At 45.7% G+C, this 24,221-nt stretch overlaps 1 protein-coding gene across 1 annotated transcript in view; it reads left to right on the forward strand.

Moving 5' to 3' along the window:
- LOC119956427 (metastasis-associated protein MTA1-like) overlaps positions 1-24,221 on the forward strand; it is a 212,396-nt gene that overhangs the window by 176,031 nt on the left and 12,144 nt on the right. The window contains exon 18 of the mRNA XM_038783640.1: positions 22,756-22,907. Within this exon, the coding sequence (XP_038639568.1) occupies positions 22,756-22,907 (152 nt within the window). The remainder of the gene's footprint in view (positions 1-22,755; positions 22,908-24,221) is intronic.

Consider the following 24,221-nt stretch of genomic DNA (forward strand, 5'->3'; position numbering starts at 1 on the left):
CCTTCTCCATCTGGAAGCGTACTCTTTTGCTGACCAGCACCACTACCCCTCGAGCCCTTCCATCAAGCCCAGAGTGAAACACTTGACTAACCCAGCCCTTTTTAAGTCTCACCTGGTCCTTCACCCTCAATTGAGTCTCCTGTAGCATTGCCACATCGGCTTTCAAACTTTAAAGATGCGCAAGCACCCTTGACCTCTTGACCGGACCTCCTAACCCCCTCACGTTCCACATGACTATCCTAACTGGGGGTCTCTCACCCCCCCCCCCCCCCCACCCTTCTTATCCACCATCATCATACCACCGGGTCCTGCCCCATGAGCCTGACCCGCCCCTATCCATTATTAACATCGAACCCCTTCCCCCCCCCCTCCCAAAAATCCCCCCTACATTTCCTCTAGACAAAACATCTCTCAGCATCAATCCCTTCCCCCCACCCCTCGCTCGCCTTGTAGTCCCATCGAAACCTGCCAATCAGGCTCCAATGTCCACAGCCCTCCTCTCACCTCACCTCCGTTCACTAGCCAACTTCAGTTAGCTAGCGTGGGTGGCTCCCCCGCCATGCTATACCGTCCCCTCCCACACAGTCCCAGAGAAAGAAAAAACCAAAACAACAATCCAACCCATACAATTCACTAAACTAAGATATAACCGTCGCAACACAGAATGCCAATCAACCCGACTAATAACTTGAACTCTGTAACAATGTGAAGAGAAGTAAATTACAGTACACGTCAATAAAAAGAAAGTGATAACATTTGTGCATTTTCCAGCTCCCTAATCACAGTCCACAGTCTCTCTTCCAGCTCCGCTCCTCACCAAGCCTTCTGCCCTCACGAACGCCTCAGCGCCTCCGCTGTTTCGAAATAAAAGTCTTTGGCCTCATACGTCACCCTCAGCTTCGCCGGGTACACCATACCAAATCACACACCCTTTTTCTACAGTGCCGCCTTCACTCGCTTGAACGCCGTTCGTCTCTCTGCCAGCTCCACAGTCAAGTCCTGGTAGATCTGAACTCCGGCACCACCCCACTGCACCTCGCGCTTCTGCTTCGCCCAGCTTAACCCCTTCTCTTTCATGCAGTACTTATGGAAACAGATGATTACTGCTCTTGGCGGCTCATTCACTCTGAGCTTCGGCCTTAACGACCGATTAGCTCGGTCCAGTTCGTATCGAGAGGGGTTCTCCCCCTCCCCCATCAGCTCCGCCAACTTCTTAGCGAAGTATTCTGTTGGCCTTGGGCCCTCTGTCCCTTCGGGCAAGCCCACAATTCTCAGATTGTGCCGCCTCGAGCAGTTCTCCAAATCCTCAAGCTTTGCTCGGAGTCCTCTGTTGGCCTCCCCCACTCTCCACAGCTCGTCCCCCATCGAGGTGAACTGGTTGCTGTGCTGCGACACGGCTTCCTCCACTTCCTTCATCTTCTCGCCCAGTTCTCTCACCTTGGCCGATGTCTTTGCCACAGCTACTCTCACCGGGGCGATTGCCTCTTCAACTAATGACTTCAATGTGACCGCCATCTCCTTTCTCAAAGCCTCGCAAACTGCTTTTCCAGCTCCACAGCCATCACCTCGGTCATCTTCTCCACTGTAAGTAGTGCAGCCCCACCATGCGGTCTCCGCCATCTTGTCAGCCCTTTTGCCCGTCTTCTCATTCAACGACGAGCCCGCGTTTCCTCCCTTCCTCGCGCTGCTTTTCTCATCCTTTACCGGCTTATTATTTTTCCTTTTTCTCGCTCTTCCTTCCTCCTTCAATCGCCAATTTCTTTAAAGCTTCTCTTTTTTTTGTATACCTCCAGAATTTCCCTGGGACCAGGCTCAGTCTTCTTACCACATTCTAGGCGGGAGCCATCCGAAGTGGGACATCTCACCTACGTCACGCCCTGGCTTCAGGCCTGCCGCCTTGGCCTCCGCTTGGCTCCGCCCCCACCGCTACCTTCCAGTTTTCAGAGGAGAGTAAAAAACAGAAAAAGAAAAATCTTTCTCTTTTCTGCTCGTGGTCTTTGAGGCCTTCAGCTCTCAGGATGCTTCTTGGGGAAACGAGTCACAATCCCCGCTCCTCCTCCACGTGCAGCCGCCCCCGCTGAACCCACCGGGACCAGTCTCTCCCCTCTGCCTTTTCAACCTCCCAGCTCCGTGAAACGGAACTTTGATGCTGTCACAGGGCGAGGGAGGCAGGGCCGACCCTGGAGAGGTTTAATTATTTTTTTACCCCCCAAAAACTTTGCAGAGAACCCCCGAAAAAGACCGCGATATCGCGGACCGGAGGGAGCTTCTTCCAAACGCGGCCGCTCAGCTCGCAGACGCCACCGGAAGAGAAAAAGGAGAGAAAAGCTTTGCGCAAAAAATTGTGAATTTGAAAAACCTGAAAAGACTGAAACAGGGCAGTTGGAATTTCTCAGCTAATTCTTCAAAATGAGCAAACCTCCCCTCCACGACCATGTCTCGAAACCTCTCCAGACCCTTTCCCTCCCAAAACTTAAATGTCGAGTCCAAACCAGCTGGTAGGAAAAGGTGATTATTGCAATTGGGGGCTGGCGAAGACGGGGAAAGGAGCTTGAAATGTTGCCTAAACTGCTTCCAAATTCTCAGGGAGGCCACCACTGGATTCAAGGGAAATCTATAGGGAAAAAAAACATTGGTGCGGTGCTATTGCATGAAGTCTAGAAGTAGTGCAGGAGCTCACTTCCATTTGTCCCCATATGGAACCCGGATTGCTAAACCATAACAATATCTTCTGAATGTTATTTGGAATCTGCCCAGTGAAGAAGGAGGCCATTTAGCCCTTTGAGTTTGCACTGACCCTCCAAACGTGCACCCAACTGAGACCCAATATACTGTAACCCCATAACCCCACTTAACCTTGTGGCATTAACAATCTTGGGGCAATTTATCATAGCCAATCCACCTAACCTGCACATCTTTGTACTGTGGATGGAAACCGGAGCACCCGGAGGAATCTCACATAGACACAGGGAGAACGTGTAAACTCCACACAGACACCCAAGGTCAGAATCTAACCTGGGTTCCTGGTGCTGTGAGGTAGCAGCGCTAACCACTGTGCCACCATGCCGCCCTAAATATTGGCTGCCCAATAGTAAAACAAAAAATTGGGGAGGTCCAGGCCCCCCAATTTGGAGCAGAATGCCACCGATTCTGGGAGTCCTACCGACCCGAATGAAAGAAGACATCACTTTGTTGACCTTCACAAAAAAAGGTTTGAGGAGAAAATGGGGAGACACTGAAAGAGAAAAAAAAAATCTCAGGAGCACATTCACTTGAATTGTCTAAACCCTACCCGCCAAGGATAGGGGGAGGTTGTTCCACCTTTGAAAGTCTGTTTTAATACTGCTCACCAAACTGGTGTAGCTTAATTTATGAAGTGAGGCCCAGATGTGGGTCACCTGGACCCCAAGATAACAAAAGCGAGTCTTGGCAAGACAAAAAGATAACCTCTCCAGTTGGGCTCTCCTCAGGGGTTTGATCGGGAAACGTTCACTCTTGTCTAAGTTCAGCTTACATCCAGAAAAGGAATCAAAAGCACTCAGCATCTTTATTATGTCATGGAGGGTACTGGGTCTATAATATAGAGTCATCCATGTAAAGGGAACCTGATGCTCCATCTCTCCCTGATCTATCCACCTCCACTTAACAGAGGACCTCAGCGCTATAGTAAGTGGCTCTCTTGCCAAAGGAAACAAGAGGGGGGTCAATGGGCAGCTCCACCTCAGTTCATATGAACACTTGCAGTGGGGGCCTTATACAATAGGCAAATCCAATAAATAAATTTGTGGCTGAAGCCAAACCTCCCAAGAGTCTAAAGTAAGTACACTCAATCAACTCTACCAAATGCCTTTTTGACATCCAGAGGAACAGTCGTCTCTGGTTTGGGCACCAAGGAGGGGAAAGGACAACATTTACAGGCAACGTATATTGGCCGACAATTGTCAACCCTTCGCGAAGCCTATCTGATCCTCTGAGATTATATTTGGGAGGCAAGGCTCCAGCCGAAGCGCCAGCACCTTGGCAAGTAGCTTGATGTCCGTGATCAGCAGTGAGATAGGACAGTACAAACCATACCCTGCCGGGTCTTTATCCTTCTTAAGAATCAAAGAGATAGAGGTCTGTGCGAAGGGAGAGGATAATGATCCCCGGGATAAGGAGTAATTGAAATGTCCAGAATCAAAGACACAAGCTATTCTGAGAACTTTTTATAGAATTCAATCGGAAAGCCATCGGGACTAGGGGCTTTGTCAGATTGCATCAGTCAATGCATTTTTAACTTTCTTCAGATTGTAACGGGGATTCCAACCCACCGCTCCTCTCCACCTCACAGTTTGGATGTGTTGGCGTTCTAAAAAGTCCGACAAGGCGGATCCATTCATAGGAGGTTCCGACTATAAAGATCACAGTAAAAAGATTCAAAAGCCTCATTAACCTGACTACAGGCGGAAACAATGTAACCTAATTGGGGGGGAAAAGAATTGGGTACTTTAAATTTATAAACAAAGAACGACTAACCTTCTCCCCGTAATCTTAAAATGTGCCCCTTGAGCGTCGCAACTGACTTACCGCCCAGTCGATCGACAATAGTTTGAATTGTGTCAGCAGTTTTTTCCTACTTGCCAGCAACTCTGGGGTAGGATCAAGTGAGTACTAGTGGTCCACCTCAAGAGTAGAGTCCACCAGCTTCTGCTGCTCCACTCTCGATGGCCTCACCAAATGCTCATTATGGGAGATAATTTACGGCCTAAGGACCACCTTCAGGGCTTCCCACAGAACTCTTTATGCTGAAAAGGAATCTATGATATAGACCATCAAATGCTGCATCTTGCTCGGTTCCAAAGGTGTGTTGATGGAGGTGACCACCTGTTCCGTGTTGGAAACATACTCTGCCCAAGACCCTGTGCCAAGTTGAAGCCAGACTACTCTATATCCCTTTTACCTCGTGCACAGGCTTTCTCATGCACCAATCATTTGGCTGTGAACACGTGCCAGCCTTGTTCTGTAACCTGAGACTTTTCATCATCACCATCACACCACCCTGGCTCCTAATCTCTAAAATACAGTCAATGGGCAGCATGGTCGCACAGTGGGTAGCACTGTTGCTTCACAGCTCCAGGGTCCCAGGTTCGATTACCAGCTTGGGTCACGCTCTGTGTGGAGTCTGCACGTTCTCCCTGTGTCTGCATGGGTTTCCTCCCACGAGTCCCGAAAGACATGCTGTTACGTGAATTGGATATTCTAAATTCTCCCTCTGTGTACCGGAACGGGCAACGGAATGTGGCGACGAGGGGCTTTTCACAGTAACTTCATTGCAGTGTTAATAATAATAATAATTGCTTATTGTCACAAGTTGGCTTCAATTAAGTTACTGTGAAAAGCCTCTCGTCGCCACATTCGTCCGCCTGTTCGGGGAGGCCGGTACGGGAATTTAACCTATGCTGCTGGCACTGTTCTGCATTGCAAGCCAGCTGTTTAGCCCATTGTGCTAATGTAAGCCGACTTGTGACAATCAAGATACTAATTATTATTATTATGTGTACGAGTGTTGAAGGAGACAATAATATAGGAGTCAGTAACGGGATGGTGCCAATGGATAATTTAGCACTATAATATAGGCTGGTGTTATGGGTGTCATTATTGAATTGTAACATGAGCTGGTTGTCATGATATGCAAACATGCAGCTAATGAACACATAGAATAGGACACGACCAATGAGCAGTCAGGACACTCAGGGGTGGTATCTCACTATAAAAGGGATGAGGCACTCACACCCCGCCTCTTTCCACAGACCAACATCTACAGAGTGAGACAGGATGTATCCTCAGCATCACACCCCAGCACATGGCTTAGAGCAAGGCTGGTTCAGTTAGACTGAGTTACTACATTTCGATTAGCAGAGAGTCAAACTCATTGAGAACTGTGCTAATAGTTCAATAAAACACATTGAACTCACTTCAAAGTCTGGAGCATATCTTTTACTCATAACTGCATCAAGTGGCAGCTTGTGTTATTCCAAATTCCATAATACAACACTGGTGACTGGGGATATTGTAAGATCATAACCAGAGCCAGTGAGAGAAATCATGGGAACTGATGTTTCTCATGTTTCTGCAGCCCAGACTTTCACCCTCTTCTTCACAGGATGCCCAGAATTGAGAACTATAGTCACATGTGGGTCAAACAGCGAAAGCTCAGGTTTCAGTGTGAGACACTTCAGAACAATTACTTTTGTCATGCAACTACACACAACTTGGTTGTTCATATTGTGTAACCAATTCTGCTTCTTTGAACGTGGCCCGATACAATGTCTGGACAGCAACATCCAAAAGACTTGAACCTCACAAGCACCACCCCACGTACAAATGAGAATATTTTGAACTAACGGTGACATTTTCTATTGGTGCATGAATTTTGGTTTCACTTCCAAGTTTTAAAATGTCAAACCCTTCCGTAAATTGGCACCTGCAATAAAGTACAATTTATCAACTCACGTGGGCTTTGTTTTAAACTAATGCGGCAGGGGGATGGGAACCAGATTAGGAAGTTAGAGGTCAGTAAAGAAGCAGCAACTAAAGCCAGTAAGGTACGAGACAATAAACACAATGTGACTAAGGGGAAGAGTAGACAGGGAAGAGATGATGAACGCAAAGGTGGTCTAAGGTGCATTTCTTTTAATGCGAGAAGTGTAGCAGGTAAGGAAGATGAACTTAGGGCTTGGATCAGTACCTGGGAATATGATGCTATTGGTATTACTGAGACTTGGTTGAGGGAAGGGCAGGACTGGCAACTGAATATCCCAGGGTATAGATGCTTCAGGAGGGATAGAGAGGGAGGTAGAAGGGGTGGAGGAGTTGCATTACTCGTCAGAGATGATATCACAGCTGTGATTAAGGAGGGCACGATGGAGGATTCAAGCACTGAGGCAATATGGGTGGAGCTGAGAAATAGGAAGGGTGCAGTAACATTGTTGGGACTTTACTACAGGACTTTACTACTCCCAAAAGCGAGCATGAAGTAGAGGTACAAATATGCAGACAGATTATAGAAAAATGTAGGAACAATAGGGTGGTTGTGATGGGAGATTTTAACTTCCCCAACATTGAATGGGATTCGTGTAGTGTTGGAGGCGTAGATGGAGCAGAGTTTGTAAGGAGCATCCAGGAGAGTTTTTTAGAGCAGCATGTAAATAGTCCAACTCGGGAAGGGGCCATACTGGACGTGGTATTGGGGAATGATCCCGGACAGGTGGTTGATGTTTCAGTCGGTGATTACTTTGGGAATAGCGATCACAATTCCGTAAGTTTTAGAATACTCATGGACAAGGACAAGAGGGGTCCGAAAGGAAGAGTACTAAATTGGGGAAAGGCAGAGTATAACAAAATTCGGCAGGAGCTAGGGAATGTGGATTGGGAGCAGCTGTTTAAGGGTAAATCCACATTTGAAATGTGGAAGTCTTTTAAGGAAAGGTTGATTAGAGTGCAGGACAGACATGTTCCTGTGAAAATGAAAGATAGAAATGGCAAGATTAGGGAACCATGGATGACGGGTGAAATTGTGAGACTAGCTAAGATGAAAAAGGAAGCATACATAGGATCGAGGCAACTCAAAACTGATGAAGCTTTGGAGGAATATCAGGAAAGTAGGACGAATCTCAAACGCGCAATAAAGAGGGCTAAAAGGGGTCATGAAATATCTTAAGGAAAATCCCAAAGCATTTTATTCGTATGTAAGGAGCAAGAGGGTAACTAGAGAAAGGATTGGCCCACTTAAAGACAAAAGAGGGAATTTATGCGTGGACTCAAAGGAAATGGGTGAGATTCTTAATGAGTACTTTGCATCGGTATTCACAAAGGAGAGGGACAAGATGGATGTTGAGACTAGGGATGGATGTTTAAATACTCTCGGTCAAGTTGTCATACGGAAGGGGGAAGTTTTGGGTATTCTGAAAGACATTAAGGTGGACAAGTCCCCAGGACCGGATGGGATCTATCCCAGGTTACTGAGGGAAGCGAGGGTCGAAATAGCTGGGGCCTTAACAGATATCTTTGCAGCATCCTTGAGCACGGGTGAGGTCCCGGAGGACTGGAGAATTGCTAATGTTGTCCCTTTGTTTAAGAAGGGTAGCAGGGATAATCCAGGGAATTATAGACCTGTGAGCTTGACGTCAGTGGTAGGCAAACTGTTGGAGAAGATACTGAGGGATAGGATCTATTCACATCTGGAAGAAAATAGACTTATCAGTGATAGGCAGCATGGTTTTGTGCAGGGAAGGTCATGTCTTACAAACCTAATAGAATTCTTTGAGGAAGTGACAAAGTTAATTGATGAGGGAAGGGCTGTAGATGTCATATACATGGACTTTAGTAAGGCGATGAAAAGGTTTCTCATGGCAGGTTGATGGAAAAAGTGAAGTCGTATGGGGTTCAGGGTGTACTAGCTAGATGGATAAAGAACTGGCTGGGCAACAGGAGATAGAGAGTAGTGGTGGAAGGGAGTGTCTCAAAATGGAGAAGGGTGACTAGTGGTGTTCCACAGGGATCCGTGCTCGGACCACTGATGTTTGTGATCTACATAAATGAGGACGGTATAGGTGGTCTGATTAGCAAGTTTGCAGATGATACTAAGATTGGTGGAGTTGCAGATAGCGAGGAGGAATGTCAGAGAATACAACAAAATATAGATAGATTGGAGAGTTGGGCAGAGAAATGGCAGATGGAGTTCAATCCAGGCAAATGCGAGGTGATGCATTTTGGAAGATCAAATTCAAGAACGGACTATATGGTCAATGGAAGGGTCTTGGGGAAAATTGATGTGCAGAGAGATCTGGGAGTTGAGGCCCATTGTACCCAAAAGGTGGCAACGCAGGTTAATAGAGTGGTCAAGAAGGCATACAGCATGCTTGCCTTCATCGGACGGGGTACTGAGTACAGGAGTTGGCAGGTCATGTTACAGTTGTATAGGACTTTGGTTCGGCCACATTTGGAATACTGCGTGCAGTTCTGGTCGCCACATTACCAGGAGGATGTGGATGCCTTGGAGAGGGTTCAGAGGAGGTTCACCAGGATGTTGCCTGGTATGGAAGGTGCTAGCTATGAAGAAAGGTTGAGTAGATTAAGATTGTTTTCGTTGGAAAGACCGAGGTTGAGGGGGGACCTGATTGAGGTCTACAAAATTATGAGAGGTATGGACAGGGTGGATAGCAACAAGCTTTTCCCAAGAGTGGGGGGTGTCAGTTACAAGGGGTCACGATTTCAAGGTGAGAGGGGGAAAGTTTAAGGGAGATGTGCGTGGAAAGTTTTTACGCAGAGGGTGGTGGGTGCCTGGAACGCTTTACCAGCGGAGGTGGTAGAGGCGGGCACGATAGCATCATTTAAGATGCATCTGGACAGATATATGAATGGGCGGGAACAGAGGGAAGTAGACCTTGGAAAATAGGAGACAGGTTTAGATAAAGGATCTGGATCGGCGCAGGCTGGGAGGGCCGAAGGGCCTGTTCCTGTGCTGTAATTTTCTTTGTTCTTCGTTCTTTGTTAACAGAAAAAAATACAGTTTCAATTGAGTGATAAATATTTGCTCATTTTAAATTGAAACTAACCACACTTACAAATGTCCAGCATCGAGCATAAAATAGGAGAGTAAAGTACTGCAGGTGCTGGAAATCTGCAAGAAAACAAAAAATGCCGGAAATACTGAGCAGACCAGGCAGGATCTGTGGAGAGAGAAAAACAGTGTCATTGCTTCAGGTCCACAATCTGCACTAGTTCTGACAACGGGTTGCTGACTTTTGTTTCTCTCTGCACAGATACCACCAGACGTGCTGAACATATTCAACACTTCCCGTTTCTATCGCAACAAAAATAACCCTTTTATTTGCCAGGCCTCCAAAAAGCAGTCAAACGCCTTGTGAGCCTCTCCTTCCCCTTCAGCAAGAACCTCAGCAGCAGCTTCCTGAAATCTGGTTTGGCACAACATTCAACATTAATTTTTCTTAAAGTTAAGATATTGGGTGCGATCTACCCAAATGGGAAGAGTCCCGTAGTGAGGGTATTTAGCCGTGTGTTTCCCGGCGCTCGGAGCACCGAGACACACCACGCTAGAATGGTCATTCGCGTAGATACACGGCCTCAGTGGAGAATGTCCCTTTGAGGCCACACTTAGTGCTGTTTTCCGCACTGAGAGGCTCCGCCGCCGGAACAAATGGTGTCACGATCTCCTGACTGCCCAACGTGACCCTTGGGTAGATCGTGACCCTTGGGTAGACTAGCTATGTCACCCTAATATGCAGATTTGCCAAAAAGTGAACCGCCCACAATGGACGGGATTCACATCGCAACGTCTCGCAAGGTGTGGCGTGTCAGGTAGATCCTGGAAGAGGGACCTTCCAGCATCTACCGGCCGCATTGCACCATGCTGCCTTTCGGGCATAATGCGGCCAGTAGATTGCGCCCATTGTGACAGAGAGGAGGTGGTTTAATTTAAAACAACCCTAATTTTGCCCCTCACCAGCCTTCAACCTTCACCAGCACCCCGGCCAAACCTGGGTTTATACAATACAAGGGGATAAAGGAAAGAAAGAGATACAGGGCAAAGACCACAGACAGCATCAGAATTATTGTTTTATGTGAGTCTAGAATCAAAGGTCCAATGGATGTTCCTTTAGAGAGGTTAGCAGGCTGAAGCTGATATGGAGTAATCTACTTTTCCAGCAACACTGATTTTCATGATGAGAGAAGCACATAGAGATGAATTAGTCCTGTAGTTGGCACTGGTAGAGAGGTTCCAGTAGTAACAGTGTAGGTGAGGGCCAGACAATTTACCTCGGTCTGCTGCTGTTTTGTTGATGCAAGATAGCAGACTGCCTCCTTTAGCTTTGCAAGGCAATATTACTGGTTCTAGCAGCTTGGGAAGGAGGGTCACATGACATAACTCTCACTTCTTCACCTAAGTTTAGACAAAGACTGTCTAGCCCTGGTCTGGATTCTTGCGATGGTTAATATTTTACCCATTAATAAGTTTACCAGAGATTTGAAAATCCTTTGCCCTCTCAGATGGTTCGTCTCCGAAGGCCAGGATTTTTCCTCAGAAATGTAAAGAGACCTTTGTGCATTTCCTTGGAATTTGATTTCTGCAGTCACAGGGGACATATTGCCTCTTTAGAGATAGCGGTGTTGCTGTAGTTTTTTGAAGGCTAGAAATTAATTTTGTGCAAATTGTAGCCAGTCACAGCTTCTGCCTTTCTCCATTATGTATTTTTTTTTTTAAGTTTTAGAAAATAGCCAGGGTGATATTGATGTGTATATTTCCTTTCATGCTGTCTTAGCATGACAGTATGAAAACAAAATTGAGCGAAAAAAATCAATGCCAAAGCAGTGAATTGATCTTTTTTAAATGAGTAATTAACAAAAATGACAATCATAAAATGTCAAACAGTAGAACTGAAGGAGTAGGACTAGAGAGAGACAGACCAGGCTGCAAATTCTGGTCACCACAAAAGGGAGAGAGACTGGGACCAATTTGAGGAGTTGGGGTTTGATGCACCATCGATTGCACGTGAGGCGAGTGATTTACCAATGTCAGGCTTTAATTAACTAGAACACAGCCTGGCGATCGTCTACAGTGGAAAGGGACGATCGTCAGGCTTCTGAGCATTTATACCTCGTTGATAGAGGCGTGGTTAACTCAGCCTCTCGGCCAATCGGTCGAGAGGCACATGACCGACCAGGGCCAATGGTAAGCCGACGTCCTGGCCCAATGGCAGACGAGTATGCAGATCATATCATCACAGGGTTAACTAACACTGACCTTGCATCCACCCCTCTGATCTAAGCTCAGTGGAATTCATATGAAAGTGGTAAGTTGGAAGCCTTTCCGCGTGGGTTTTCCTCCTCTCCTGGCGTGTGGATAGGTTTTTGGGATGAGGGGAGGGGGGAGTCTGTGTGTGTCCGTGTCCGCCACCCGCCAAGCATATGTGTCCACACCAAACAGCCTGTATATGTGTGTGCATGTGTGTCTAGCTCTTTTGCATTCTTAGGGTTTTCTCTATCTCTCTCTCATCCTCACACCCCCTGTGTTTTGCACCTTGTGCACACCCTCTTCTGGCCTTGAGTGTAGCACAGGCCTGCGTAAGAGGATATTGTTGCATTAAGTGGACATGTTATAGGATTGGATTGCTGTTGAAGCTACAGTGAAACCTATAAATCGGAGACTCAAAGGATTTGCACCAGGCAGTGAACCAAGTAAGTCATATATCTCAGGATTGGTGGTATCCCCTGAGGTATTCCTTTTTCTTGTCTCGCATGGGATTGTACCTAATTCTGGATCCCTCCCAGCAGAATGTGGTTTCAGTTTTATTTTTTGTTCATTGGGTTTCCAAGCTGATTGCTATCTGGAGTCCTTTTGCAATGAGGGAGGGCTGTACTGATCCTGTGACTTGCTACTTGACAACCTGCACAGGTGGCCTCTGCAGGGCCAGGGCCTTTTGAAGACCCCAGTCAAATGGTGGTGGGTGACAATGACAATGATGGCATGTTAACGTCCTGCAGGCCACTTTCTGTGACCTCCTCCCTTTGCGTGTTACAGCTGCTAATGGGTAGGTGACTGCTCGTACCTTGTTAGTATCTGACACACTATTGGAGCAATGTGATCCTCCACTTGCAGCTTTGAATTTTCCCACTCTCTCCAGCCACTCATGTGGTTTGTGTTTGGGCTTTGAGTGTTCAGCTCATGTGCTCATATATTGTTGCTATCAGCCCTCCTGCATCACTATTATCGTATGCTGCACCTGTGCTCTTCTGCTCTGCATTTGGTATTGTTTTAAATTGGTGAAAATTAGTGATGAATAATGCAGCACTTTGCTTTGTGAACTGAAGGGGTTCATGGAGCAGATGTGTGGGGTAGACCCATGGAGGTTTGGTCGGCCAAGCGCGAAAGAGTTTTCTTTCATTTCACATGTACATAAAGTGTACTCCCGGATCGATTTACAAAAAAAAAACCTGAACAGGGCTCTACTGGTGGTGGTGGTTCATACCGGGTATTCGGCAATGCTGTGTCAGACCATGCCCCACATTGGGTGGATTTACAAGTGTGCAAGGAGGGGGGGCCAGAGACCACAATGGAGATTGGATGTAGTACTGTTAGCGGACGAGGGGGTGTGCGGACCTGTGAGGGAGTCCATCCAGAACTATCTAGAAATAAACGACACGGGGGATGTCTCGGCAGCAATGTTTTGGGAAGCGCTGAAGGCAGTGGTTAGAGGGGAGCTAATATCGATACAGGCTCACAGGAGGAAGGTGGAGAGAGCAGAGATAGATAGGTTGGTTGGGGAAATACTCCAGGTCGACAGGAGATATGCGGAGGCCCCGGAGGCAGGGTTATTGAAGGAACGGCGGAAGCTACAGATGGAGTTTGGTCTGTTGTCTGCAGCTGAGGAAGGCGAGGGGGATGATATATGAGTATGGAGAGAAGGCCAGCAGAATGCTTGCACACCAGCTAAGGAAAAAGGATGCAGCCAGGTAGATAGGTAGAGTGAAGGTCAGAGCTGGGAACACGGTCTTGGACCCAGCAGGGGTAACGGGGCATTTAAGGAGTTTTACAGCCGGCTACATGAGTCGGAACCCCCAGCTGGGTTGGAAGAGATGAGGCAGTTTCTGGGAAGGCTGGAATTTCCGAGGACGGAGGAAGGGTTGGTGGATGGGACCGGATAGCTACCCAGTGGAATTTTACAATACGTTCTCGAGAAATGCTGGGCCCACTGCTGGGGAAGACATTTAATGATGCCAGGGAGCGGGGGGGGGGGGGGCTCTTCCCCCGACAATGTCATAGGCATCAATCTCATTGATCCTGAAGCGGGAGAAGGACCCTGAGCGTTGCGGGTCATGCAGGCCAATCTCCCTGTTGAATGTTGATGCTTAACTATTGGCTAAATTCTTGGCCTCAAGGACAGAAGACTGTGTCCCAGAGGTGATAGGGGAGGACCAGACGGGGCTTGTTACGGGCAAACGGCTAACGTTAGAAGGCTCTTAAAGATGATCATGATGCCCCCAGAGGGGAGGGAAGTGGAAGTAGTGATCATGATGGACGCAGAAAAGACCTTCGACTGGGTGGAATGGAACTATTTGTGGGAGGTGTTGGGGCGGTTTGGGGTTGGGCGGGGCTTTATTGATTGGGTCTGGTTGTTGTACCAGGCACCAGTGGTGCGTGTCCGAACGAATCGGTTGACGTCGGACTATTTTAAATTTCACCTGGGGATTAGACAGGGATGCCCCCTCTCCCCACTGCTGTTCGCTCTGGCCATAAAGCCAGTAGCAATGGCGCTAAGAGTTTCAAGGGACTGGACAGGGTTGGTCCGACGGGGGACAGAACACGGGGTCTCGCTGTACGCCGACGACCTGCTCCTGTATATTTCCGACCCGTTCGGGGGGGATGGGAGAGATTATGAGGATTTAAGGGAGTTTTCGGGTTACGAATTGAATATGGGGAAAAGCGAGATGTTTGTGATCCAGGCAAGGGGGCAGGAGAGGAGACTGGGGGAGCTGCCGTTCAGAGTGGTGGGAGGGAGCTTTCGTTATTTGGAAATTCGGGTGGCACGGGACTAGAGGCTGTTACATAAACTAAATTTGACCCGGCTAGTAGAACAGATGAAGGAGGACTTTCGAAGGTGGGACATTCTCCCGCTGTCACTGGCGGGGAGGATACAGACTGTGAAAATGATGGTCCTCCCGAGGTTTCTGTTTGTTTTTCAGTGCCTCCCTATCTTTATCCCAAAGGCCTTTTTTCAACGAGTAAAGAAGGTGATTTGGGGTTTTGTGTGGGCGGGTAAAACCCCACGAGTGAAGAAAGTGTTGCTGGAGCGTGGCCAAGGGAAGGGTGGGTTGGCGCTGCCGAACTTCAGCAAATGTTACTGGGTGGCAAATATAGCCATGATTAGGAAATGGGTAGTGGTGGGGGGAGGGTCGGTATGGGAGCGAGTAGAGGCGGCATCATGTAAGGACACAAATTTGGGGGCATTGGTAATGGCACCTCTGACGTTCTCGCCAGCCCGGTACTCCACAAGCCCGGTGGTAAAGGTGGCCCTGAGAGTCTGGGGGCAGTGGAGGAAGTATATAAGAGTGGAGAGAGCATCGGTCTGAGCCCCGATTTGCAGTAACCATCAGTTTGTACCGGGAAGGCTGGATGGGGGTTTCAGAGATGGCAAAGAATAGGGATTGTGAAGATGGGGGATCTATTTATAGATGGGAGCTTCCCCTGTTTGAAGGATTTAGAGGAGAAATTTGAATTGCCAGCCGGAAATGGATTCGGGTATCTGCAGGTGCGGGATTTTATGTGAAGGCAGGTTTCGACCTTTCCGCTCCTATTGCCATGGGGGATACAGGACAGGGTAGTTTCCAGAACGGGGGTGGGAGAGGGGAAGGTTTTGGATATTTCTAAAGAACTCGTGGAGTCGGAGGAAACTCATGGAGTCGGAGCTAAAGCGCAAATGGGAAGATGAGCGGGGGGGGGGGGGGGGGGGGGGTGCATATCCTAAGCTCAGGGGATTTTGGCAGGGTTTTACAGACGTCATGTCCACAGTGCGAAAAACAAGGGTGGTGCCGAGTCCAGAGGTGGCGATATTCGGAGTGTTGGAAGATCCTGGAGTCCAGGAGGTGAGAGAGTCCGGGGTGGTGGGGGGGGGGGGGGGGGGGAGTTAGATTATTGTTTAGGGTAGGTGGGACATAGGCACTATGTTTATATCTGTATTTGTGTCATTATTAACTGTTATTATTACAAAATTATAAATACCTTAATACAATGTTTTTTTTAAAAATGAAGTGCAGCTGATCCATCAGCACCTCGTAGAGATTGTACAGGGGAGTTATGACGGAGCTGTATAAAATGCTCGTGAGGCCACAGCTAGAGTACTACCCGCAGTTCTGGCCGCCACAGGAAGGGTGTAATTGCACTAGAGAGGGTGCAGAGGAGATTCACCAGGATGCTGCCTGGTCTTGAGCATTTCAGCTATGAAGAGAGTCGGGTTCGGCTGAGGTTGTTCACCTTAAAGCAGAGAAGGCTGAGCAAATTATGAGGGACATAAATAGGCAGGAACTTGTCCCCTTAGTAGAGGAGCATAGATAAGGAGCTGCAGATTTAGAGGGGATTTGAGGAAAAACCTTTTCACCCAGGGGATAACAGGAATCTGGAACTCACTACCTGAAAGGGTGATAGAGGCAGGAACTCTCATAACACTTCAGAAGCATTTAAATGAGCATTTGAAATGCCATAGCATACATGGCTATGGACCAAGTGCTGGAAAATAGGATTAGAATGGAAGGGTGCTTGATGGCAGGTTCAGACATGATGGGCCGAAAGGCTCTTTCTGTGCTGTCAAACTTTACGACTCTATGAGAGGATAGTGTTGAGAGATGACACATCCAGGGTTGAAGCTCCTTCAGAGTTGCAGACAGTGCAAGAAAAACTGGCTTCAACATAATGGTGATGTTGGAAGGAGAAAGAGTCTGTGGATCGGGGTAGTTACAGCTGAAGAGAAACTAGAAAAGTGTGCTCAGATAGCCATATACATGCTGGTGTAAATAAATCAGAGAGACAGCAAAATTGCAACAAAAAGAGGATTAATGCTAATAATATTTTCGAATAGTTGCTCAATAACCCATCTGAGCAGAATTTAGAAGAATCTAATGCAATGCATCAGGGAATGAGAGTTATCTGGACACTTTGATCCCGGAGGTAGCTACATCCTGTAGGTAAGGTCACCATGCAGATGTGGTTAGAGGCCAGGGACAGGTGGATGTAACTGCCAGTCAGGCAGGTAAGGTTTGCGGTGCTGGAATAGCCTCAGCCTTTCCCCTTTCCAATAAGGACAAGAGTCTTGCTACCTGTATGGATGAGAGCAAAGTCTGCCGAGTGGCTGAGCAAACTGACTATGGTTCTGTGGTACAAGCGAATATTCAAAGGGGAGAGTGAAAAAGAATGTGGTCATGGTGGGGTCCGTATAGTTATGGAGTATCAACACTGTTCTCTGCAGACGTGACTGGGACCTTTGAAGGTTCAGGACATCTTCCCATGGCTGGGGAAGAACTTGAAATGGGAGGGGGAGGGTCCAGATGTCATAATCCCCACAGGAACCAAGGACATGGGTAGAACTAAGAGTGAGGTTCTGCTGAGAGTGTTTGGGACAATGGGGTTGAAATTTAGATCCAGAACCTTACAATCTGAGCAATTCTTTACCTGAACAGTAAGAAAATGAACTGAACCAGAGAAATAAACAGATTAGAAAGTTAAATGCGTGGCGAAAAGAGAACCAGGGAGGCAGGGTGTTGATTTGTTGGGCCACTGGCACTTATACTGGGGAAAGAGGGAGCTTTTCTGCTGGGAGAGAGTCCACTTAAACTGAGTTGAGACTACCGTCGGACAACTGTTCTATGTTCCTCGAGAATCAAGTATCCAGGGCAGCAAATAGGCCTTTAAATGAAATAACCTGTCTGCCTGGATCCAGGAAGTTGTATTAAAGCCAAGAAGAGAAATGTCAAGGATTTAGAACAAAGTTGCGATTTGCGTAAAAGTAAGCAGAGTGCACCAGGAAGGAACAGAGAGCTTAACAAACATAATAGGGAATTAAAGACTTCAGATGGGGAGGGTGGGGGAGTACATTGTTCAAACTAAAGCATTAACACAAAATAGATGCATTATTATAGGGATGGAAATAAGTGAGTTTGAGCGGCGGGGGTGGGTGGTAGGGGGGAGGCGGGGGGGGGGGGGGGGGGGGGGGCGTGGCAAGAGAGAGTTTCTGCGCAGCCCTGCACAAATTGGTCCCTTTAAGTTACCACATGTGCGCAACCAAGGGTTGTGCACTTAAATAAATTACCCATGCATTCCAAATAAAATTAGACAGACATTGGTGACGAGCCTTCGAGACTGGATGGTTTCTACCTCAGGGACTTTGAAGGAAATTGGTGAGAGCATTTCCGATGTTCTAATTATTATCTTTCATCGTTCTCTTGATTCAGGAACGATTGCTTTAGGTTAGACAATTGTGCATGTCACTTTGATATTTAAGAAAGGTGAGAGAGGGACTCCAGGGAAGTATAGGCCTATAATTAGCCTAACAACTGTTGCCAGGAAATTAGTAGAATCTACAATTAAGGATAGAATGACGGAACACCATGAAAATTTTCAGCTGATCAGAGTGCGCCAACATGGATCTGTGTTTAAACCTCAACTATTCACCATATTTATTAATTACTTATTTAATGGGGTAATTGTCACATAATTTGAATTTGCTGATGGCGCAAAGGCAGGAGGCACTGTGAGCAGTATAGATGAAATGAAAAATGAAAATCGCTTATTGTCACAAGTAGGCTTCAATGAAGTTACTGTGAAAAGCCCCTAGTCGCCACATTCCGGCGCCTGTCCGGGGATGGAAGCTTAACGTTACAACAGAATGATAGATTAAGTAATTGGGCAAAACTGTGGCAAATTGATATCATTATAAACAAATATGAAGTCTTCCACTGTGGATCTAAAAGGGATCGAAGAGGATGCTTTTAAATGGTGACAAGCAAGAAATATTTGTCTTTCAAAGAGATTTGAGAGTTCAGGGGCACAGATTCTTAAAATGTCAGATCAAAAAGATACACAAAATAGTCCAAAAGGCTACTGGAATGCTGGCCTTTATATCTAGAGGACAATACAAAGGGTAGAAGTGTTTGAATGATATAATGTCCTGGTTAGACCATGCGTAGAGTACTGTGAGCAGTTTTGAGTATCATAGCTCAACATCGATTGCAGTGTAGATTTAGCAGAATGATGTCTGGACTCTGAGGATTACCAGGAGATATTACACAAACTGGGGTTGTGTTCCCTCGAATTTAAAACAGTAAAAAGTAATATCAGAAATTTTACAGCACAGGTCGAGGCCATTCGGCCCATCATGTGTGCGCCAGCTGAAAAATGAGCCACACAGCCTAATCTCACTTTCCAGCATTTGGTCCGTAGCCCTGCAAATTGCAGCACTTGAGTGACACATCCAGACACCTTTTAAACCAGTTGAGGGTTTCTGTCTCTATTATTCTTTCAAGCAGTGAATTCCAGAACCCCCACAACCCTCTTGAGAAAAAAGTTTTTCCTTCAGTCACTTTAAATCTGTGCCCCCCCTAGTCACTGACCTCTCTGCTAAAGTAAATAGGTCCTTCGCATCCGGCTGGGGGCTGGAGCAGACGTCCTGGCCTTTGCCTTGCTTGTGGCAAGGAGGCAGATCTTCTTGGAGGTCAGCTACACTGCCAGGTGCCTCGGCGTGGCTGGATGACTTGATATAGTTTTTTGCACTTCGCGAAAGTCAAGTTTACCGTGACAGAGTCGTGGAAAGGTTTTACCGTAGATGGCAGATGTTTATAATGGACTAAGACTTGGTCACTGTTACCTGTTTGGGGGGGGGGGGGGGGGGGGGATAGGGTGGGTAAGCAGGGGTTTCGGGGTGATGTTATATTGTTGTGTGGAGGTTCTTACTGGTTTGTTGATATTCTCTGTTATTGTATGCTTTGCATAAAAACTTAAAATTATAATAAAAAATTTCCCCCCCAAAAAATTAGTCAGACATGACTTTTCCCGAATAAATCCATGCTGACTGTCCTTGATTAATTTCTAAGTGGCAGTTTATCTTGTTCCTCAGTATTGATTCCAATACTTTGTCCACTACTGAGGTCAGGCCGACTGGTCTGTAATAATTTGGTCTGTCCCTTGCTTCCTTTTTGAATAGGTTGCAATGTTAGCAGACCTCTGATCCTCCAGTGCCTGACTTGTTTGTATCCAGTGAGGATTGAAAAATGATGATCAGACCGTCCATAATGTCCTCCCTGGCAACAGCTTCGTACATTTCATCTGGCCCTGACCAAAGTTTTCAAGATACTACGGGAAACAGAGGATAAACAGAAAGGAACTATTTCTGCAAGTTGGGGAGTCTAGAATTCAGTGGAATAGTGTAAAAATTAGAGCCAAATCTTTCATAAATGAAATTAGGGAACACTTCTGCACACACAAAGTGTGGTACACGTTTCAAACTTATTTTTGCAAACAGCAATTGATACTGGATCAATTGTTAGTTTTAAAGATTGATACCAAAGAAATTAAAGGATATAAGGAAAAGAAGTTTATATGAAGTTGGATCACAGATCAGCCATTGAATGATGCAGCAGGTTGAGGGGCTAAAAGGCCTTCTCCTGTCACTGGCCAAGCCAAATTTGCAATACTGATATGGAGGACGAGTTCATGATTATTTTGAGGAACCAACTAGGTTATAGGCTATTTTAGATTTAGTTTTGTGAAATGCAATATGGTTAATTCATAACAGTTTGGTAAAGGATACTTTATGGCAAAGAGTGATCATAACATGATAGAATTATTTATTGAGTATGAGAATTATTTACTTCCAAAATTTAAATTAAAAAATCTGAACAAAAATGAACTAAGTCAGTATGGGGGCAGGATAACTAAGGTGGATTGGGAAACTGGATTTAAAACAATAAAATAAGGTAATCAACAACTGTTTAAAGCATTAATTCAATTCACAATGAATAAGCATTTCCTTCCGATCCCTTGGATTGGAAGGCAGCAAACAGAACCTGCAATTCAAGAAAGGAAGGGTATTAAAAAATGGGAACTATATATAGACTCATTAGTCTGACATCAGGAAAAGCGAAAATGTTGGGATACATTGTCGGGACATGGTAATAGGGCACTTATAAAATTATGATATGATTGGGCAGAGTCAACACAGATTTATGAAAAGGGAATAATGATTCTAAAATCTGTTAAGTTTTTTGAGATTGCAAATGGCAAGGTAGATGAGAAAGAATCAGCGGATGGAATGTATTTGGACTTTTGAAACACATTCCAAAAAGCTCCACACATGAGCTGATTGCACAAACCCAGAACTCGTGGAACTGGGAGTAATATATTAGCATGGATTGAGGATTGGTTGATGGACAGAAAACAGAGAGCAGGGAAAAAGTGGATCATTTTTGGGTTGGCAGGCTATATCGAGTGGGCTACAGCAAGGATTAGTGCTTGGTCTTCAGCTATTTACAATCTATATCAGTGATTTTGATGAGATGAAGGGACTGTGTGTAATGCATTCAAGTTTGCTGATGATGGAAAGTTAGGAGGGAAAGCAAGATATGAGGAGCTGCAATGAGGCTGTAAAGGGATATAGGATGGTTCAGTGATTGTGTATGAACATGGTAGGTTACATTGTTCACTTTGGTAGGAAACATAGAAAAGCAGAATATTTTTGAAAAGTAAGAAACCGTGAACTCCTGGTATTCAGAGGGACTTGGCTATCCTTGTACATAAATCACAACGGTAATATGCAGATTAGGAAAGAAGATGGTACATGAGTATTGATTACAAAGAGTACAAGAGTTAAGAAGTCGAACTGCATTTATATGGTGCCTTGGGTGAAACCACACCAGGAGTACCTTTGCAGTTCAGTCTCCTTACATAAAGAAGGATATTCTTGCCTTGAAGGTTCAATACAATTATTTCTGGAATGAGTGGGTTGTGCTTTGGGAAGAGTTTAAACCAACATGGCCAATGTTTCCTAGAATTTAGAAAAAGTAGAGTTGACCTCATTGAAACATGCAAAGTTCTTAAAAGGCTTTAAGGGATAGATGAGAGAAATGCGGCCCTGGTTGAGGATTCAAGAATGAAGGACCATAATCTCAGAATAAGGGGTTGGCCATTTAAGAGCGAGATGAGAAATGTCTTCACTCAAAGGGTGTGAATCTGTGGAATTCTGTACCCCAGAGTGTGAAGGATGCTCAGTATGTTCAAGGCAGAGATCAATAAATGTTTGGATACTGGGGGAATCAAGAAATATGGGTAGATTGTAGGAAGGTGGAGTTAAGGGAGCAGATCAGCCGTGATCTCGGTGACAACTAGAAGACTCAAATTACCTATTTCTTATGTTATGGTCTTACGGTTATTTTAGCAGAACCTAGTGACTTTCAGTAGTGACAGAATCTGTAAAATGTCAGCAGGATCCAGTGAATTTCAGTAGAATCCAGTGAATTTCAGCAGAATCCAATATGTTTTACCAGAATCCAGTGAATTTCAGGAGAATCCAGTATATTTTAGTAATTCATTTCAGTAGATTCTCGTGAATTTCAGGCTAATCAATGAATTTCAGCAGAATCAATTGATTTTCCAAAGAATCTGATGCATTTCAGCAGGACCTGATGAACTTTAGGAAAATTGATTAAATTGAGTGGAATTGAGTAACTTTCAACAGAATTTGGTGAATTTCATCAGACTGCCATTTTCCTAATCAGTAAAGTGAGATCCAATTGGAATTTGCCTTTTAGTTTCACATCAATTCAACTGTAACTGTGATCAATAACTGCTTCAGCCAGAGAAAGAAATGCATCTGAAAGTAGAGGATAAGGGTCCCTTTTCATGCTAACTGGTGGCATTGGTGGGTGGGGAGAGGTAGATAATGAGGGTAACATGTTGAAGTCTGCCCCGAGCTTTCCAATGGAGAGCTAGATATCCTCTTGGAGGGCAGAAGTGCTACATCTTCCAACATCTTAACTCAGTTATGAGGAGCCCTTGGTTTGGATTTGAAATGGTTCTGACCCGTTCTGATCCATCTAATGGTATTTTAATTTGTTGCAGGATATAGTATTATGGCTAGCTGAAGAATGCCATCTACACACGGCCATTTTATTTTTTTCCCAGTTACCATATTATTGTCCTCTGCCCTCCTGCAGGGACCTGCTCGAAACTCTGTGGTCAATGGGAGGTCTTACCCAGCCAGTGTCAGAGCTCCACGAGCAGGCTCGGTGCCACCAGTGAAGCGTATGCGGCTAAACTGGATCGATGCCCCTGGCGACGTCTTTTTCATGGCAACTGATGAAACCAGGTAAGACTGCTAAAGGTTTCCAGCCCTAAGCAGATCAACATAGACTCTTGATGCCATAAGTTTCACGAGAGTCTCAGTGTCAAGTCTTCAATGCCATCATGCCCTCTCCCTTAAAAGGCACAATAAGGCTTGTTCATTAAGAAACCAAGGTGAAGACACCATTAAGATTGAATAGAGTAGGAGAGAAGAGGAGATAAATCAGGAAGCGCAGTGAAAATCAGTAAATACACAGCCTACATGCTCACTATCCTCACTACATTGATATCCGGTCCAGGACCTGCAAACTGTGCAACTCTTCATTCTCTCTGCCTTCCTGCTATGAACCTCTGCTCCTCATCCTGTGGTCAGTAACTTCAAACTGCCACAATTATGGTTGAGCTGGTTGAGGATAGTTATGTTCATAATACTTAGTATTTGAGTGCTGTCATATTGAGATACCTCCGGCGTGGTTAAGGGGGCCAGTACCCCTTCGTATTGTAACCATTCACAAGATAACATGAGTGGGGTTTGGATACTTTCATGCAGTTTATTCCTGGGTGGAGTTGTTACATACTTGGAGCTCTCCACTGACATGGTGTTGTGATGTAATCCACCATGAAACCTACATCACAAAAACCTCACGACGTCATTCGCCAGTCATGAGTCGAGTGTCCCAAGGAGCTTGAACTACTTTAATGCCATTTCTGTGCTAATCAGAATCAAATTGATTTGCATTGAAAGTTTACATTGGAATTAATGTGAGATCAACTCTGGATAGAAGTGGCGTAAACATGACTTCGCGAATCGGGGGAAAGGCCTAATAGTGGAGATGCGAAAAACCTGTGCTGCTTCTGAACTGCAGTGGCTGAGAAGCTTGCGTCTAATTTACAAGGTTAAAAAGGGTTCAGTTATTGCCTTTTTCCCTAACATTAAAAATTGTCAACAGGAATGAGAGAGCGGAAATTGGATCTCTCCGTGGGTGTGTAGGAACAGAATGCAACAGCTATATGAGTGAGTTGTCTGTACATATGAATGCACAGAGTGGGGCAGCATGGACGAGCTGTATGAATGGGACTGTGCGTAAGTGTGTGCACTGAAGAAGACTGCGTGTAAAGTTATTTATTTTAATCCATTTATGGGAATGGTGCATCACTGGGAAAGACAGCATGTAGTACCCATCCCAAACCGGATTGGATTGCTCGATCATTTCAGAGGGCAGTTAAGAATCAACCACATTGTTGTCTATATGGAGTCACAGATAAGCCATGCCAGGTAAGAATGGCAGATTTTATTTCTTAAAGGATATTAATGAACTAGATGTTTTTATTTCACAAT

This window comes from Scyliorhinus canicula, chromosome 2 (assembly GCF_902713615.1).
Source record: "Scyliorhinus canicula chromosome 2, sScyCan1.1, whole genome shotgun sequence".
NCBI classification, from domain to species: Eukaryota; Metazoa; Chordata; class Chondrichthyes; order Carcharhiniformes; family Scyliorhinidae; genus Scyliorhinus; species Scyliorhinus canicula.